This window comes from Elgaria multicarinata, chromosome 9, assembly GCF_023053635.1.
Source record: "Elgaria multicarinata webbii isolate HBS135686 ecotype San Diego chromosome 9, rElgMul1.1.pri, whole genome shotgun sequence".
In the NCBI taxonomy this organism is placed as follows: Eukaryota; Metazoa; Chordata; class Lepidosauria; order Squamata; family Anguidae; genus Elgaria; species Elgaria multicarinata.
The window spans coordinates 17,841,627-17,859,748 of record NC_086179.1 but is presented as its reverse complement, the minus strand read 5'-3'; the positions used below and the strand labels follow the sequence as shown (position 1 = coordinate 17,859,748).

At 46.2% G+C, this 18,122-nt stretch overlaps 1 protein-coding gene across 1 annotated transcript in view; it reads left to right on the top strand.

Annotated features, from left to right (window-relative positions):
- Window positions 1-14,456, top strand: part of PTPRO (protein tyrosine phosphatase receptor type O) — a 198,388-nt gene extending 183,932 nt beyond the window's left edge. The window contains exons 27-29 of the mRNA XM_063134522.1: window positions 1,564-1,699; window positions 10,546-10,666; window positions 13,297-14,456. Of these exons, the coding sequence (XP_062990592.1) occupies window positions 1,564-1,699; window positions 10,546-10,650 (241 nt within the window). The 3' untranslated portion in view covers window positions 10,651-10,666; window positions 13,297-14,456. The remainder of the gene's footprint in view (window positions 1-1,563; window positions 1,700-10,545; window positions 10,667-13,296) is intronic.
- The last annotated feature ends 3,666 nt before the right edge of the window (window positions 14,457-18,122 follow it).

The following is an 18,122-nucleotide window of genomic DNA, read 5'->3' as shown; positions in this document are numbered from 1 at the left end:
CGCAATCCAGCATGAAATCTGGTGTGCGGTGGAACAGATAGAGGAATTCTGCTTCAATATGTTACCTGACATTTTAATCTGTATGAGTTTCGTTTGTTTTTGTAAGCCAAGAATAGCATCAGGAGCCGGCAAGCTCAGGAATCCTCTCCCAATGCATCGAAAACACCTGGGGTCTTGCACCAGCACAACAGCTGGGGGGAGGCAGTGCAGGACAGGGGTGAGCACAGCTCATTGCTTTGCATATAGAAGGCACCAGGTTTAGTCCTTGACACCTGCAGTTGAATAGGATCAGGTAGCAGGAAATATCCTGAGACCCTGGATACCTGATGCATTATTATTATTATTATTATTATTATCATCATCATCATCATCATCATCATCATCATCATCATCATCCTGCCTTTACCCCAATACTGGGACTCAAGGCCAGTATTGTACAGATAGAGATATACAAATATGCAACAATATTAAACGTTTAAAAACATTAAAACGCATGTCAAAGTAGACAATAGTAAGCCAGATGGACAGTCTGGCCTGGGGTGAGGCAGTGAGATATGAATGTCAAAGGGGGTCCGGAGTGAGCAGAAGAGCGAAATGCTTCTCTAAACTGCAGTGGCATCGGTGGACATTTACAGACAGTTCCATGGATTCAGCCAACTCCCAATCAGGGATTAGTGTTATCTGCGTAATAGGCATTCACCAACACACCTTTGTTGCATGTATGCTTTACATTAGATGGGACACATTTTTAAAAAATGTAGGAGGAAGGGTTACAACAGCTGGGACTGCTTAGCTTGGGGAAAAGGAGGCTAAGGGGAGACATGACAGAGGTGTACAAAACCATGCATGGTGTGGAGAATGTGGATAGGGAGACATTTTTCTCCCCTCTCCATAATACTAGAACCTAATGGGGTCCTCCCATGAAGCTGATTGGTGGGAGATTCAGGACAGATAAAAGGAAGGACTTCTTCACACAGCACATAGTTAAACTATGGAATTCACTACTATAAGATGTAATGATGGCCACCAATTTGGATGGCTTTAGAAGGGGGTTGGATAAATCCCTGGAGGAGAAGCCTATCAATGGCCACCAGCCCTGATGGTTATTTGCTACTTCCAGTATCCAAGGCAGTAGGCCTGTGTGCACCAGTTGCTGGGGAACATGGGAAGTAAGATGCTGTTGCACCTGCATCCTACTTGTGAGTTCCTGGTTGACAGGTGGTTGAACAGAGTACTGGACTAGATGGACCATTGGTCTGATTCAGCAACACTCTTCTTAAGTTCTTAAAAAAAACAGAAAGGTCAGTTCCTTCTTTTTTTAAAAAAAATAATGTGTGTGAAGCCTCCCTAGCTTACACGAATGCATGTGTTGGAGCTGCAGCCACCATTTTGCAGGTGGGCCCCTATTCGGATTACACAGTACTTTAAAAAGGCAGGGCCCTGTGTATTGTAAATGATGTTCTATGATTATGATGAACATTTGCAAAGTTAATATGTTTTTCTGGCATGGAAATCAAGCCTGTTCCCCTCCCCCAATTCCTTAATGCCATGTCTGTTTTGCAGTGCTGGTGTGGGACGGACAGGGACTTTTATAGCATTGGACCGACTCTTACAGCATATTCGGGATCACGAGTTTGTAGATATATTGGGACTGGTGTCCGACATGCGGTCTTATCGGATGTCCATGGTTCAGACAGAGGTATGGCTTTCAGTTTTCTCTGTTTCAAAGGGCTGGGTTGCCTTGATTTGCTTATTTGAGAGATGTATCCACCCTCCCTTGCTTACAAGATGGGTCACAGTGGATTATTGCAATGTGTTATACAGTAGGAATATCTGAGAGATTTGCACAATTTCTGGGCGGATTTGTGGGATTTACGCAAATTTGGCAAAAAATTGCCCAGAAATTTGCACACATTGCAGAACCTTCAGCGGGGGAGATGTGCAAAATTCCTGGGCAACTGGTGAACTGGCCTGACTCGCTGCAGATTGAGCTGGGTGCCATAGCAAGAACCAAAAAGAAGTCCAGGGCGGGGCAAGGCTAGGGAAACTTGACAAACTCTACCCCAGATGGATTTCTCGAACATCCCTATTAAACATGGGGCTACGTATGAAGATGGCCCAGATAGTGCAGGCTAGAGCAGCAAGGCTGCTTACTGGGGTTGGCCGTTTTGACTATATCACTCCTCCATGCAAGAATAATCCTTGCACAATGAAGTCTAGCATATCAAGAAGTCGGCTAGGTTAGAACCCTTCTTCCACACACCTATTCATCTATGCAATCCACCTAGACAACGTTGGTTATCAGGCAGATAAGAAATTTAATAAATAAATAAATATGGGGAGGGAGGTGTCCCTTTTAGTAGAGCAGCGTTCAAGCCCTCACCTCAGGCATTCTGATGCTGTACAGCCCAGGGGCAAATTTAGCTGTCTCGGTGAGAAATATACTTTTGTTGCACACAGGGAGGTGTTGTTGTTGTTGTTGTTGCTGTTTAATAAAGCAGAAGTATACAGAAATACAGTATATCTTCAACACCCACTGCACGGAAAGAACCTGAGGACTGTACTTTCATAGAGTTTGGAGTGAGGAGTGGATTCCTTTGACATCTTTAATCAGGGCCAGTTTTAGGGAGGGACGTCCGTCACTGGGAAATCCCACCTTTTTCCTACATGCAATGCCCCTGACTCGGCTTGAATTCTTTGAGCCGAACCATGGATTTCTTCCAAAATACCAGGAACTTTTTTCAGTTTCTTTTTACATTTGTGTAAAAAGCAATTTGGGCAAATTAGACACGTTTCGGCTGTACAGTGGGCAAATTATGACTGCAATTTGCATAACGTTTGCAAAAACAAATTACACTTTAAAAACAACCACCACAAATGGAAATTTGCAAACTGTTCCAACTCGATGCAGATCTGGCCAGGATAATTTGTGGAAAAGTGAGCCAAAGTCTGGGGGTGCGCGACATGAACTCCAACATCCCTAGATTCAAGTTTGATCGGGGCCCTCACAAGTACCTTGTATCACCTCCTCCTATGCCAGAGCGCCCCCCACTGGCAGGCTGCTATGAGCCCCTATGTTAAATTTCCCAGAATGCCCTGGAGTGCCCAATATACCTTTGCACCAGAAAATGCAAAATAGGCTCAGGATCTACACTACTGCTTTAAAACGGTTTATAACAGTAGTGACAACTGTTGAGGTGTGTATACAGCCTTCAAAACGTTTTCAAAGTGTTATATCCTGCTTAGTGTAGTGCAAAATAGTGGCACCCACTGGGCAGTTGACAATAGCAGTGGGCCTTTCAGGGCCCTGGCAGAAGCCCATGGTTGCTGGGTGTTGACCACGCACCTGTCTGCAATATTAAAAGAGGCCATGCCTGGCTTCTCCACAAGGGGGAGGAAGCCACACTTCTCCTATGAGATAGAAGAGAAGGTTTCTGAATAATGGGCTGTTGTAGCAACAACACCCCCTGGTGGTCTTTGGGTATTAAAGCGGCTTGGCTTCGGGGATGACACAGTCACATTTTAAAGAGTGTCTTCTGAAATGGTGAGAATGGGCCTGAAAGCTGACACACAGTAAGGCTGCAATCACATGCACACTTACAAGGCAGTAAGCTCCAATGAACTTATTTCTGAGTAACCAGGCACAGGGTTCCACAGGACACGGAATAATGGGCTCAAGTTAAAGGAAGCCAGATTCCAGCTGGACATCAGGAAAAACTTCCTGACTGTTAGAGCAGTGCGACAATGGAATCAGTTACCTAGGGAGGTTGTGGGCTCTCCCATGCTAGAGGCCTTCAAGAGGCAGCTGGACAACCATCTGTCAGGGATGCTTTAGGGTGGATTCCTGCATTGAGCAGGGGGTTGGACTCGAGGGCCTTATAGGCCCCTTCCAACTCTGCTATTCTATGATTCTATGAGGGTCAGGCTGCACATTGAAAAAGCAAGATGCAGCTGACGTATTTATTTATTTATTTATTTATTTATTTATTTATTACATTTCTATACCGCCCAATAGCCGGAGCTCTCTGGGCGGTTCTCTGGGCGTAGACGAAACATCCCACCCACAGACTCAAACATCTGGCTTCTGAGCTTTTGTCATACATCGCCAACATGTCTCAAAGGCCTAATCTACACCAAGCAGGATATTGCACTATGACAGCGGTATGAAAGTGGTATACAGTATAAAAGGCAGGAGCCACACCAAGCAGGATACAGAGGTATGAAAGCAGTATATGGTGTGTGTCAATGGGCCCCAGGAGTTGTCAGTGCACTTCAATATCGCTATAAAGCAGTAGTGTGGCTCCTGCCTTTTATATATCGCTTTCATAGTGCAATAACCTGCTTGGTGTAGATTAGGCCAAAGTGTTCTCCAAAGCCATGAGATCTAGAAACTTACCTTTAAAACAGATTGAATGTCAGCCTGCCAATTCCTATAGCAAGCACATGTTAGATTCTAAACAACTCTGCTATTTAGCTGATGATTTATGTAATGGGAATTGCACATGGTGTTGAGCTAGGTAAGTTTTATATGCATCTGGAGCGTGAGCATCTCATCCCCGATGGGTTTGCTTGGCACATTATGACAGAAGAATGAGAGAGAGAATTGCAGTTCTCTTCTTCTCCTGTTCTATTCTCCCTGCATTGGCCTGATTTACACAGATCTTCTATATAATTCAAAGTCGGGAGTTAGTTGGCTATCCCTGTTTGATTGCCTTCCTGTTGACCAATTCTCATGAAACACACTTCATTAGAAAGCTCTTGGCTGGTAGATTCCACAACTAACAATTATAATTCAAAGTTGGGAGTTTATTTATGCCCATAATACTTTTTGGTTTTTTTAAAGAATTATTCTATAACAATGTACTATAAAAACATTAATATCAAAAAATGTCAAGTAGAATTAAGCAAATAGAATTAATTGCTAATTGGAGCAAAACAAAATATGAACACAAAAAAAGTCTCTGTACACCATTATAAATACAGGTGCAGGCCAAAGTGTAATGATATGCCAGTAACAGATGGCCTGTCAACAAATCATGAAGGGATTAAGAGACACCTACAGTTAAAAGTAATCCAGTCAAAATTGAGTTATTGCTCAGAAAGGAAGTCGCCGGCCGTTCAATTTAACAAAATAACATTTAAAAGTCTCTGTACACATTTAGTTAAGTTAAACCTTTGTTAGATTTGATTTTTCTCCGTGAACTGTGTTTGCAGGGATGTAATAAATAAATAAATAAATAAATAAATAAATAAATACCATTTCATGTGAGAGAATCACGTCCATGCATGCTTACATATCTGAGTATAAATTTTTAAAGCCCCAGGAAGAACAGCTCAAACCACGGCTCAAACCTAACCTTGACATGTTAATGCTTTGATGTGTACATATTAAACAACAACAACAACCCAACACGAGGGAGCATTCAGGAATCTGACCCCCTACCACAGACACCTGCATTCTGAAATGGTACAGTCCAGGAACAGTTTTACCCCCTCATTTGCTGCTGGCGTAGGCCAGGCCCTTATAGCATGTTGTGCATCCCTGAGTCCCAGATTTGAGTGCTGCCAGGTAAGCTGTTTTTCCTTTTCCTTATCTGTACCTCCCAGTTGTTTGCATAGGAGCCATCAATGAGTTCTTCTCCAAAGTGCCCACATGATCATGACTGCCAACTTCTTGGTTGTTGTCCAAGGCCCTGCTGTTTGCCAGCTGGCCAGTCCCCACTACTACCTTGGCATGGCATCACTACATCCTCTCTCTCTCTCTCTCTCTCTCTCTCTCTCTCTCTCTCTCTCTCTCTCTCTCTCTCTCTCTCTCTCTCTCTCATCTCTTTCACACAAACCCAGCAGACAGCAGGCCTTTGTAATGCTTCAACAAACCGGATCAGGATTATACGACGCCCCAAGTGCACACCAGTTTTTCACACTCAGGAGCAGGATGTGGCACACAGGTTGCCAGGGCCGGAGCTTCCGAGGAAGCGGGGGCGTGTGCAGAGGGGGAATTGGAGAGAAGGAAAAAGCGCACGCTGAATCATTCGTACAGGCAGCATTTTTCTATAATGCAACCTAAGTGAGGAAATCCAAAGTCTTGGCCAAAGAGTCTCAAATGCTACGCTTAGAATGCTACGATTTCATCCTGTTCTTTCAAGTTGGAGCCAGTTGGCAAAGGTGCTGCAGCGTGCAGCAGGACCCACCTGCTTACAGTGGGAGCTGCTTGGCTCAATGCATCATTTTTGCTTCGGGTCCCTCATTACCACACATTGCTTTGCACGGCAGGGGCCTTACCCTTGGAGGATGGCATAGGATGGATCTTGGCTTGTGCTTCCTAGTGGTTTTGGGCGGGGGGAGGGGAAGCTGGCAGGGAAGGGAGATTGTTCCCTTTTCAACTCTGTCATTCTAGGTATGACTGGGTGCAGCACGTCCCCACGGTCTCTCTCGGGCCGGCCTTGTGCATTGGCTGAAAACGTCTCTGTCCCTTTTCGTATCTCTCTCTAGGACAGCCTTTCTCAACCTGGGGCGCTCCAGATGTGTTGGACTGCATCTCCCAGAATGCCCCAGCCAGCTGGCTGGGGCATTCTGGGAGTTGTAGTCCAACACATCTGGAGTGCCTCAGGTTGAGAAAGGCTGCTCTAGGACAACATGTTAGCTGAACTCGGGCTACAGGTCACTGGAGTTAAAGAGTTAATGTGTAACTGAACAAGGTGGGAGGGGATCGCTGGGCTGTTTTTCCCCCCATTTCCTATCTCCTCCCCTCTACTTCCTTCTTGTTGTTGTTCCCTGCCTCATGGGTTGCTGACCACATGGCTAAACTGAGCCATCCTACCCTAGGATGGAAAGTTACTCATTCCTAAAGTAAACTGTCTTTCAAACCACCACAGGAATGTTTCTTTTGTCAACATGTGTGGCTACTCGCAGGGAGCTGATGGTGTAGTGGTTAGAGTGTTGGACTTGGAGTCGGGAGATCCGGGTTCTAGTCCCCATTCGGCCATGGAAACCCACTGGGTGACTTTGGGCCAGTCACAGACTCTCAGCCCAACCTACCTCACAGGGTTGTTGTTGTGAAGATAACATGGAGAGGAGGAGGATTATGTACGCCGCCTTGGGTTCCTTGGAGGAAAAAAGGCGGGATATAAATGTAATAAATAATAATAATTTATATGTGTGTGTGTGTGTATGCATGTTTATGCATATATATAGAGAGAGTTTGTCCTTTTGTGAAATTTGAGAACTGCTTCAAACTTCATGTGGCAGCTTAGTCAGATATTCACCATGGAGCCTGAAGGGGCGCTGCGTGTCCCCAGAGGCAACATGTCACCATATATGTTGCCTCTGCCCATGCTTTGCTGTAATGCAACCATTGCATGTCCAAGGCTGCAATCCTATGCATGTTTAGACTGAAAACAGCCCTACAACTCCCAGCATTGGGAATTGGGGGATATTAGGAATTGTGGGACTTCCCCCCACCCCCGTCGAAACATGCATAGGATTGCACCCTACGCCCCTGTTCCTCCCTTCGTAGGACAAACCGAGACCTTGCCTTAAATACATGCACACATTTAATGTGTCTGATTTTTGTCATTTAGTACTTGTGGTGGGGGGGAGGGAAAAAAACATTCCATGCTGCTAGTGGGGAGAGAATGGTCCCAGTGAAACCCTCACCCTCAAGCTTCTTTTTTCCCTTGGAAGGAAGCTGCAAGGGTGTGTGTGCGAGGTTCATTTGGGACACTGTGCAGCGGGGGAAAGGTTTTTAGAAATCTCTTCCCACAGTTTTTCTGCCCCCTTCACAATTCCTGGATGCTATTTAAATAACACAAATTCTGCATGCACGTCTTTAATGCATTGTCACATTAGGCCCAGACTATGACCCCAGTCAGAAGACAACTTAAACCACAGCTTTAACCATGGTGAATAATGTAAAAAGCCTTATTCACCGTGGTTAAAGCCATGGTTTAAGGTGTCTTCTGAACAGGCTCCATTTGTTTTCAGTGACAAGCCCTCTAGCCTCTTCATTCAGCCATCCATTCCTTCGGGAGGCCTGGCTTTGTCAAATTTGATTTTGCTTAGTTTCTCTTTTTTCCAACCCCGGGCAGTAACCAATGGTGTCATTCTGCAAACTCAATTAGCGAGGCGCCGCTGAAACTTTCCGTTGAGCCAGCAGCTGCACAACTGGTTGCGCAAGAGGTTGCACAAGCGTAACGCACAGACGCTTGCACCAATGTCACTTTAGTTGGATACTTCCCTTGCGCGTAGCTCAGAACCGAGTTTCCACTAGCGCAACGTCATTTGCACTACCACAGCTGGATAGTGCCTCTCGGGTTCATGTTGTCCCATTTCTGCACCAGTTCGGGATTTTGTTTTTAAGTCTGCATGAAAATTTGTGCACATTTCATGCACTTGTCTCTTAATATATGCATTCTGCAAGCAATTTTCCCTAATGCAATACGTGTTTGCGTGATCTTTTCACTGATATATGCATTTTCGTATGCATTTTGTGATTGGAGGTCTGCATCCTAGTGCCGAGGCATAGCTGTCTTATAGAATAGTAGAGTTGGAAGTGGCCTATAAGGCCATTGAGTCCAACCCCCTGCTCAATGCAGGAATCCACCCTAAAGCATCCCTGACAGATGGTTATCTAGCTGCCTCTTGAAGGCCTCTTGTGTGGGAGAGGCCACAACCTCCCTAGGTAACTGATTCTATTTCCGTACTGCTCTAACAATCAGGACGTTTTTCCTGATATCCATCTGGAATCTGGCTTCCTGTAACTTGTGCCCATTATTCCATGTCCTGCACTCTGGGGTGATTGAGAAGAGATCCTGGCTTTGTTTTGTGTTTTGGTTTGGGAAGGGCAAATGCGGTTTTCTTAGATTTCCTCCCTTATTCTTCCCATTGATTCATTTCTACAAGCAGGTCGTTCCAAGAAAAGACTTCTGTACCTCTTATTGGCCACTAGATGTCCGTGTCTTTTAAGGAACAGGATGCAAACAGTACTTCTGAGCATTGTGAATGTTTCAGTAGAAAACCTGAAACCACATTGCGCTCGCCCTTCACCTGGTTTCAGATTTCTACACGAAATGGAAAATTAATTGGTCAGGCTCACCACAAGCATTCTGGCTGAAACAGAGGCGAATGTTGTTGTGTGCAGTTAGAAATGGGATGGAAGCTTGCAATGCGAGGGTATCTTTGGCACTCAAACAAGTCTGGTGTCTGAATTCGGTCACAAACCTGAAACCCAGCCTTGCAACCCAAACCTGCCTGAAGTCCTCAGTAGGGATCAATCATATACCAGCCCAAACTCTCCATTTAGAACCCAGGACAAATTTTGAGCAGCTGAATTATAATGTAGTACCGCCTTTCTTGCCCTGGTGGATTATGACTCCCATTCTCCCCAGCCAGCATGGCCCATGGCTTGAGAAAGTTCAGAGTGATTCGCATACATTGTTTCAGCAATCCTTTCAACAATCTTGAAAGGTAGGACAGTATCATTATGCCCAAATTGCAGGGGCAATTGTTGAAGTTGAGCCAGTGGCCGCCTAGCGAGTTTACGGCAGAGCTGAGATTCTTTTAACCGATTATTCTAACTTACTATAAATCGGGGGATTGAACCTCAGGTGTGTGGGTGAAATCCTGCCCACCTGGGGTCCCAATCTGGCGTTCTGCAAGGTGGCCAAAAATGTGTGCAAGGTAGTCAAAATAACTCCAAGGTGCACACCCCTAGGGTCCCGTTCATTTCAGATGTCTAGGTTTCATGGTCTTGAGGCTCTAGCATGTGCAGATAGACACACATCCTCTTTTCTTGTTGTAGAAGGTTGTTGATGTTGAAAAGAGCTGTATCCTGAAAGGTGGGCTTTACATAATAACAAACAAACAAAGCGAACTTTCAGATGACATTGGGAGGAAGGCCAGTATCAAATATTAGTACTATTAACAAGTAATAAAAGGCTGGTTTATCGGGGAAAATACATCAAAACAATCATATAATATTATTCCCATTTTCTCTTGGTTAACTGAGGCCAATTATATGATGATGATGGTGATGATGATGATGATGATGATGACGACTATTATTATTACTATTATTATTAGGATGAAGAAGAAGGTTCTTAACACATTCGACAGCTTCCGAAACCTGGGGCGGATCCGCACGTCGGCCCCAGAGCGCATTTATGCGACCCCAGGGCACCCCTAAAACGATAGTCTGTACTTGCCTGTAAAAAGAAACGAGGAAGAGACGCCGCCGATGACGCCGCCAACGCCGACACCACCCAGCTTCCTGCTCCCCGGCCGGGACGGAGAGCTGGGTGGAGAGCGGAAAAAGCTCTCTACCCCGCCTTCTTCAAAAAGAGCTCTCCGTCCCGGCCGGGGAGCAGGAAGCTGGGTGGCGTCGGCGTCGGCAGCGTCATCTCTTCCTTGTTTCTTTTTACAGGCAAGTACAGACTATCATTTTCGGGGTGCCCTGGGGTCGCATAAATGCGCTCTGGGGCCAACGTGCAGATCCGCCCCTGGGCTTCCCCTAGATCTGATAGACTGCCTTTTGTTCTCTTTCCACAGGAGCAATTCATTTTTATTCACCAGTGTGTGCAATTAATGTGGCTAAAGAAGAAGCAGCAGTTCTGCATCAGCGACGTCATATACGAGAATGTCAGCAAGTCGTAATGCCGAGCCGCGGGCGGTGAGTTCAGAAACCCGTCCTGGGCGGCCTTTGCTGGGGTTTACGATAGCGATGCTCATGCAGGAGCAGCTGCTGCCATCAATATTAATGGGGAGGCTTTCCTTTACCACAACGTGCCTTGTAGTCAGATACTCTGAGCTGGCAGAAGGAGCGTTGTGCACAGGAGGCCTTTCCTAAATGGATGAATGCTCACCTGTGTTTGCAAAGCTCAACGTCTGGGGAAAAAACAAAAGAACCCGTAACAATAAGGCCCCTCAACTGTTTGGGAGGAGATTGAGAGCTTCTCTACATTAAGGAAAATGCCATTGTTTACCCGTCACTGCTGTGCTTCCTGTTTCTTTGGCACGATTAGTATGAGCTAGATTACACGGAGGAGGAGGGAGACAAGGCATGGAGGGGAGGGTGCTGCTGCTGTTGAACTGAGGGAGCGCCTTCCTCCCTGGCATGTATGCAAAAGAGGGGGGGTCTTGTTGTCTGTTTCATCACAGCCCCCAGGAAAGTCAGGACTTAGTTCTGAGTAGAAGTAAGATTTTGCTGTAAGTTTACATAGGGTTACCATATGGAAAGGAGGAAAGGGCTCCTGTATCTTCACCAGTTGCATAGAAAAGGGAATTTCAGCAGGTGTCACTCATAGGCATGCAGCACCTGGTGAAATTCCCTCTTCATCACAACAGTTAAAGCTGCAGGAGCCTTGCCCTCTTGACAGATACAAAACAGGGCAGGGCTCCTGCAGGAACTATACTAGAGTTACCAGATACAAAAGAGGGTAGGGCTCCTGCAGCTTCAACCGTTGTGATGAAGAGGGAATTTCTCCAGGTGTGACATGCATACAAATGACACCTGCTGAAATTCCCTGTTCCTTACAACTGTTAAAGATATAGGAGCTCTGTCCTCCTTTCCAGATGGTCATCCTAAGTAAAACCATGCACATCCTGAACATCAGAAATAGAGGAAATGCTACATTTAAATATTAAATAAAGCATAAATTTAATACCATATCAAATTCATAATGAAAAATAAACTGAAATATAAAACTTTGCATCTATACATATCAATAAGTATATGGAAATTTATACACAAGTTAACATGTAAAATATAAATAGCCATGTGCATTTGAATATACATCAGAGTGTGCATCCTATTCATGGGCCCATCTGAATGCATATCTAGTTCATGGTCTCTGTTCCCAGTACAGCTAGGGATATGCATGCATAAGCCTGGGGATGCGTGCAAAATCCTGCTTAGGTTTCTTAAGGCAGCAATCCTATGGCCCCTAGACAGCATCCGAGGGGCTGTACGACACTTCATCTTCCCAGATCCAAGGTCAAAGATAGTGTTCCAACCTTGGAGGGGGGAATCCATGATCGAACCCTCCTCCCCCTCATACCGGCTGCCTCTCCGAGGTTAGGAATCCAACCTCAGAAAGTGGGTAAAGGGGGCACTTTGGTGGTGGGGAGGAGGAGACGGGAGAAGCTAGGACCAGAGCATTCCTGAGACCTCTCCAGACTCTTTCCCTTCCCCTCTGAAATGCTTTAGCTAGATGGGGGGGAAAAGCCCATCTAGCTAAACTACAGGGTAGCAGATCACCTTTGCCACTCTTCCCACCCAGCATAGGATGATTGTATGCCTCTGAGTCTACAAGGCACAATCGATAGGATTGTGCCCTAAGTGAGTGAGATGAGCTTTCAAATGCAAATTATTATTATTATTTCACTAATAAAAATTACTACTATTAGTGCATCTATGGAGGCTAATTTGAATCAGTAAGACTCCAAGTTAAAGATACCTTTATTTCTTAAGGGAGCGATCATACACCCCCGAGACAGAATCTTGTGGAACATAGAATTTTTCAGTTTCTTAGATCCGAGGTCGGAACCAGGGCTCTGACTTCGGAGCCCAGAAACCACACTCCCCACCCCTTCCCCCTAGTAGCCAGGACAGTGCTCCATGCTCACAAATGGACCTCAGGGACGGGAAAAAGGGGGCAGTTGTGGGGCGGTAAGGGGAGGAGACTAGCAAAGCTGTGTTACACAGATCCCTACGCGTGCCCCAGGCTCAACCCCTCCTGTTCGGAAGCCCTGCTGCTAGACAGGTGAAATCGCCTGTCTAGCAAAATGTAACGCAGCTGGAGCAAAGAGGCAATTCTCCCCTCGGTGCTCTGGCCACCTTGCATTGGGTACTTGGCAGCCTCCAACTTCAGAGGCTGCCAAGTATCTTGACAGGATTGCACCCTAAGGCTGTTTTGGTTCGCAGTGTGTTTCTGCAATGAGGAACAAAAACGTAGCCTTTCCTTTTCAGAAAGGGATTCGCTTTTGTTTATGAAATGGTAAGTCACTTTACACTTCCAACAGCATCTCAAAAAGGCACCTGTCTTAAAGTGTTGGTAATATGCAAATTTATTTTCTGCGTGCTTCAGTTAAAATCGAGATTAATCAGCTCAAACGTATGTCAGTGATTGACAGCCCTCTTTAATAATGGGTGGTGCTACTACTTCCTTCTGTCTGCTTTGCAGGTTAAAACATGAAATGCCTCCATCTTCCCTTGCCTCAGGTTTTAATTCTCTCTCTCTCCTTTTGTTTCCTTGTTTCTTTTGTTTTGTTAACCGCTTTCTGGTTTGCCATGGACAACAGCTGCTTTGCAGTATGTGGACAAATGGGGGAAAAAAAGATGACATTTTACATCCAGAAGCTCTGGGAGACATAGCCTTAAGGAACCTGCAGTGTCTTGTTTGAACTCTTTACTTTCTGGACTTTTTCTTTTCTTTTAAAATTAGTAATACTGGACCAAATTCAACATGGCGACATACAAAGGAACAGTATAATAACGTGCTTAACATACAGCACTCCAGAAAGGCTTTCTGACATCTTTTCATTTTTTTAAGCCTCTTTAATTGTTTATGTTTAACATGCAGGTTGAGCTTAAAGGTTACGGAAAGTGCAATATTCAAGGTTCAGTCTGAACAACTACAAGCTTTCTCCGTGTACCTCTGGTGATGTCTGTAAAAGGCAGGAATGGGCAGGTTTAGCATTGGACAATAGCTCGTTAGCATGCAGTAAGGCATGAGAAGACTGTGGAGGCTGGAAAAAGACGGTGGGCCACTTTGACGCGACCATCTAAGGCTCACGGACAACCTCCAGTGTGGAGCGTGAAGCGAAGTCTTATCCTCCCCAAACGAACTGGCTCAAAGCTGGAAAGAAACCCAGAGGAGCCTCAAACTTCAGCACCAGGTCCAACGTTTGAGGTCAACTGTTCCATTGGCTTGGAGATCGGTGGTGAAATTTCACGGAGGTTGGGGTGACTCAAGAAGTCTGAATTCCAGAGCAGAAAATGCCCTTTTGCCTGTTCAACGAGTCTACTAGGGAAAAGAAAAATCCTGAAGACCTGGATTTGGAGTGCAACTGTTGGATGGATGCAACGCCTGCCATCGAGTGATGACCAATTTGGGGGATGAGCCCCGCTGCTGCACCCATTGAGTTGCCTGAGTCAGTCTTTGCTGCCAAAACTTTTTCCTGTTTGCTTGGTTTTGTTCATTTCCTGTCTTTAAAAAACAAACAGAACGAAGCTTTGTCAATGTTGTGGGGTGTGGGGGGGGCCCGTACGGTGCACTGACAGATGCAACTTCATGGCATTGACGGGCTGGGAAACATAAGCTGCAGAACTGAGGATTTCTTTGGGCATGTTAAAAGCATTCGAATGACTTCTTTCCTCAGTGATGGTACCCAGGTGTCAGTCTTCGGTTTACCGCAGGGTGTTTTGTCTGGAACAGTTAGTGTAACTAGCTGTGTTTCTTTTCTTCATTTTTTTGGTATTAATTACATGTGCCATTATGTTGTGACATGCATACTGTCAGTGTAGGCATTTGTGGCATTTTTGATGTCCTCTTTTCTGTCCTTTGATGTGACTTCCGTTTTAATTAAAACCTATAAAGCAAGCGGTACTTGATATACAGGAAGCGAAGGGGAACATGCCAGAGGGAAAGTCACCATGCTGGATCTGTGCTCACAGAGGCAAAAACAAGGCACCAGCAGGTTCAAGAGCAGTATGGGCTGGACTAGGCCTGAGGTGTTCTGGCTTCAACTTGGCCACAAAGTTTGCTGGTCCAGTCATTACCTCTCAGGCTAATCTAGGTCACTGGGCAGTGGTGAAGGATAAACCGGGCAGGGAGGATAACCACATGAAGAGCCAGCCCTACCATTAAGCAGACTGAGGAAGTTGTTTCAGGTGGCCAGTGGTAGGAAGCAGGAGCAAGGTCTGTCACCTGGTTTGCTGTCCACCCCTGAAGTTAGCCTGCGGCCTTCGAATGCAGTGGAGGACTCTGTCCCATCATCAGTGTTGAAAACAGATTCATCTGCCTGTCTGGTCAACTTCTGGACATGGAATGAGAGGGGACACCATCTTTTTTCACTTCAGGCAGCAAAATGTCTTTGGCAGCAAATGCACCAAACTGAGCTCCATGGAAGGTGGGTAGGATGGAAATTATCAGAAGCCCTCCGAAGGCTCCATCAGGACATTGCAGAAGGCCTTTCGCACTCCTTGTATATGGTGAAAAAGAAGCCCTGATGCTACCAAGTTGGGTTGGGAAGAGAGGCAGTAGGGCCAAACAGGACATTTCAGGCTGAGAGGCTTGCATTAGATCCTGATACCTTCCTGATGTGTTGGGCTACAACTCTCAGCGGGCTGGGTGGGGGGTGCTCTAGTCCAAAATAGCAGGCGTGTTGGGTTCAGTGTTGGCACTGCTGATGTGCCAACAGCCGCCCAAGGCAGACCGTGCTTGAGGTCCCTTGAGACATAGATGGTGAACTAATATGGTGTGGTGGATACAGTGTTTAAGTTGGACAGGAAGCCTGGCCATGAAGATCACCAGCTCTCAGCATAATTTACCACCGTGTAGGGTTGATGAGTGGCTAATGTGGTGTAACTGCCCTGAGCTCCTTGGAGCCAAGTTGTAGATATGCTCAATACATCAGCCAGGAGAAGGGGCCACCAAGCATCGATGGGGGCAGGACAGGGGCTGGATAAATCGAAGCTGCCTTATGAACATGAGGCTTCATGTTCTAGGGAAGCACCTAGAGTAAGGTCACAGAGGAGTGGCGCTTTGGCATAGACACATATTGTGAAATGTAGCTATTGTACTCCACCCACTCCAGGTCACCTTGCACATCATGCTGGGTATTGCCCCTGGCTTTTGGGCTGCCCGTACAGCCACAGAGTTGAATGAAGCCTTGAGGCCTTCAAACCACTTGCTGGAGTCCACCAGACTTCAGGAACAGTTGAAAAGTGATACCTCCATGCCGGCTCTTCATATAGGCCTTTCCTGCATTGGTTCTCTATGCAGGAACCACAACATTTAAAAGGATTTTTAGGATACAGACTAATGTACACGTCATACCCATATGCCAACAATGAGTTGCCCATTTGGCAGCTGAATTGGGCGTGTCGGTGTTGCTCATGTACAGGCTGGCGCATGGTGTAAGAACCTTTGGAAGCTTATGAGCAAAGATGTATGTGTGTGTTTATTGGGTGGCTAGGCCCCGAGGAGCATAATTTGTGGTGGCTGGCCAGGGCATGTGCCCCCTAAGGGGCCCTATGTATGTGGTGTAACAGAGGTACTGCCTGCCCTCACTCCACAAAATGCTTGAAAACGTTTTAAACCCTTCCCACCCTACAACACTTGTGCCAAAAACCATTACTATTACACCTGCAGTTTCTTTTTGGTGAGTCTCTGTTCCTCAAGTTTTCCTGACTCACACAGCTTTAACTTTTTAGGATGTTTGGGTATTAAAACTTGGAGCCTGCCCATGAAGGATACATATATGATGCCACTGATGGAGTCCCACCTCTACCTGTGAATGAGCAGACCTTGCTGTGTCAATCTGACTCAGCAGAAAGCCCATTCAGGTACCATGGCGTGTGCTTCAAGTGGCGTTCCTGCCACACCACCTTCAAACACGCACATGTGCCCCATCTTCAGGCAAAGCCCTTACCCAGACGCCTGGGCCTACAACTCCCATCAGCCCCCAACCATTGGCTAGGCTGGCTAGGGGTGATGGGATTTGCAGGCCAAAACACCTGGAGGACCACAAGTCCTCTTGTTTTAGCCCAGTCCTCACAGCGGCTCAGATGGGGTGAACAAGAGGAGTGGCGTCTGCTGCTCCTTCTAGCTCCTGTTACTGTGCCCTTACTTGGAGGGGAAAGATGAACTGGCAGTGACAGTGAGGAGAAGGAACAGAGCCAGAAGGCTGTAGGAGATGCCTTGGCAGGTGCCCCCAGCATCACAGACCCTTGGCGCTGGGAGAGGGAGAAGGCTGGTTCCTTGACTGTCTTTACACAGCTGTTCTGGTCTCTCTCACGACCTTTGGGTGAACCATGGAGGTTGGGGGTGAAGACGGCAAGCATGTGCCCTGTTCCCACCACCAACCCTTCCATACGCTCTTGTGTTTTAATTGTGTTTGTTTTATCATTGTTTTCATCTTTTATTTATGATGGTAATAAGCTGCCGGGGGTGCCGTTTTTTCTTGGTAGAAAGATGGGGGTACGAATCAAACCAAATCCGTCATACATTCACTGGATGTATGAAAAGGGCCCTAGCCATTATCGCAGAACAGAGATTCTCAACACAGAGTGGAGGCTGGGGCCGCTGCTAGAGAAGGTGAGACTTCTTCGAAGCATCTCCTGTCTTAATTCAGTAGGTACTGGGCCAAACATAGGCCCTTTCTACACCTAAGGATTATCCCCGGCAAATGGAGGGATCGTTACTGCCTGCTCCCAGGATCCCGTGTGTGTCATTTGCATGCACAGGGATGATCCCGGGATGATCCCTGGGGGAAAAAGGCAGGTGTAGAAATGGCCATAGAGTGCCTGTTGTGGAAGCAGCCTTAAAGACAGCATGAAACACACTTGCCTGGCTTTGCTACAACACCACCCACTCCTACAGTCTGCATATCCCTAATGAGCATTTCCAGCCAAGCCCATCTGCCTTTGCAGCTTTCGTGGATGTGTGAACAGGGTTCTTGTCTTGACGTACAGGGGCTCAGAAGGCCAGTTTCAGATGCAGGGGTTCCACCAGAGAGAAAAACAGATCAGGCTGGCCTCCAAGGACTTGCTACTCCCAAGTCTTTGGACTATTGCTTATGCCTAGATCCCACTAAGGAGAGCTGTATGCGTACAACAGGTTTCTACATCCTTATCCTATGGCATTACTTTCAATGGATGCGCACTCAAACATGTGTCCCCAGCCCAGAGCAAGTAGTCATGCATAAATATGTTTTAGAAGCACAGCTAGAGCTGGAACAAAATGATGGGGTTAAATGTACTTAGTTAAATTGAGAAATGTCCTGTGCAAATAAATCCCATGCAATGAAAATCAAGTCCGTGTAGGACTGCAGCTAGTTGGGGCTTTTATCTCTGGTTTGAGAATGACCAGATCTACACCAAGCAGGATATGGCATTTTGAAAA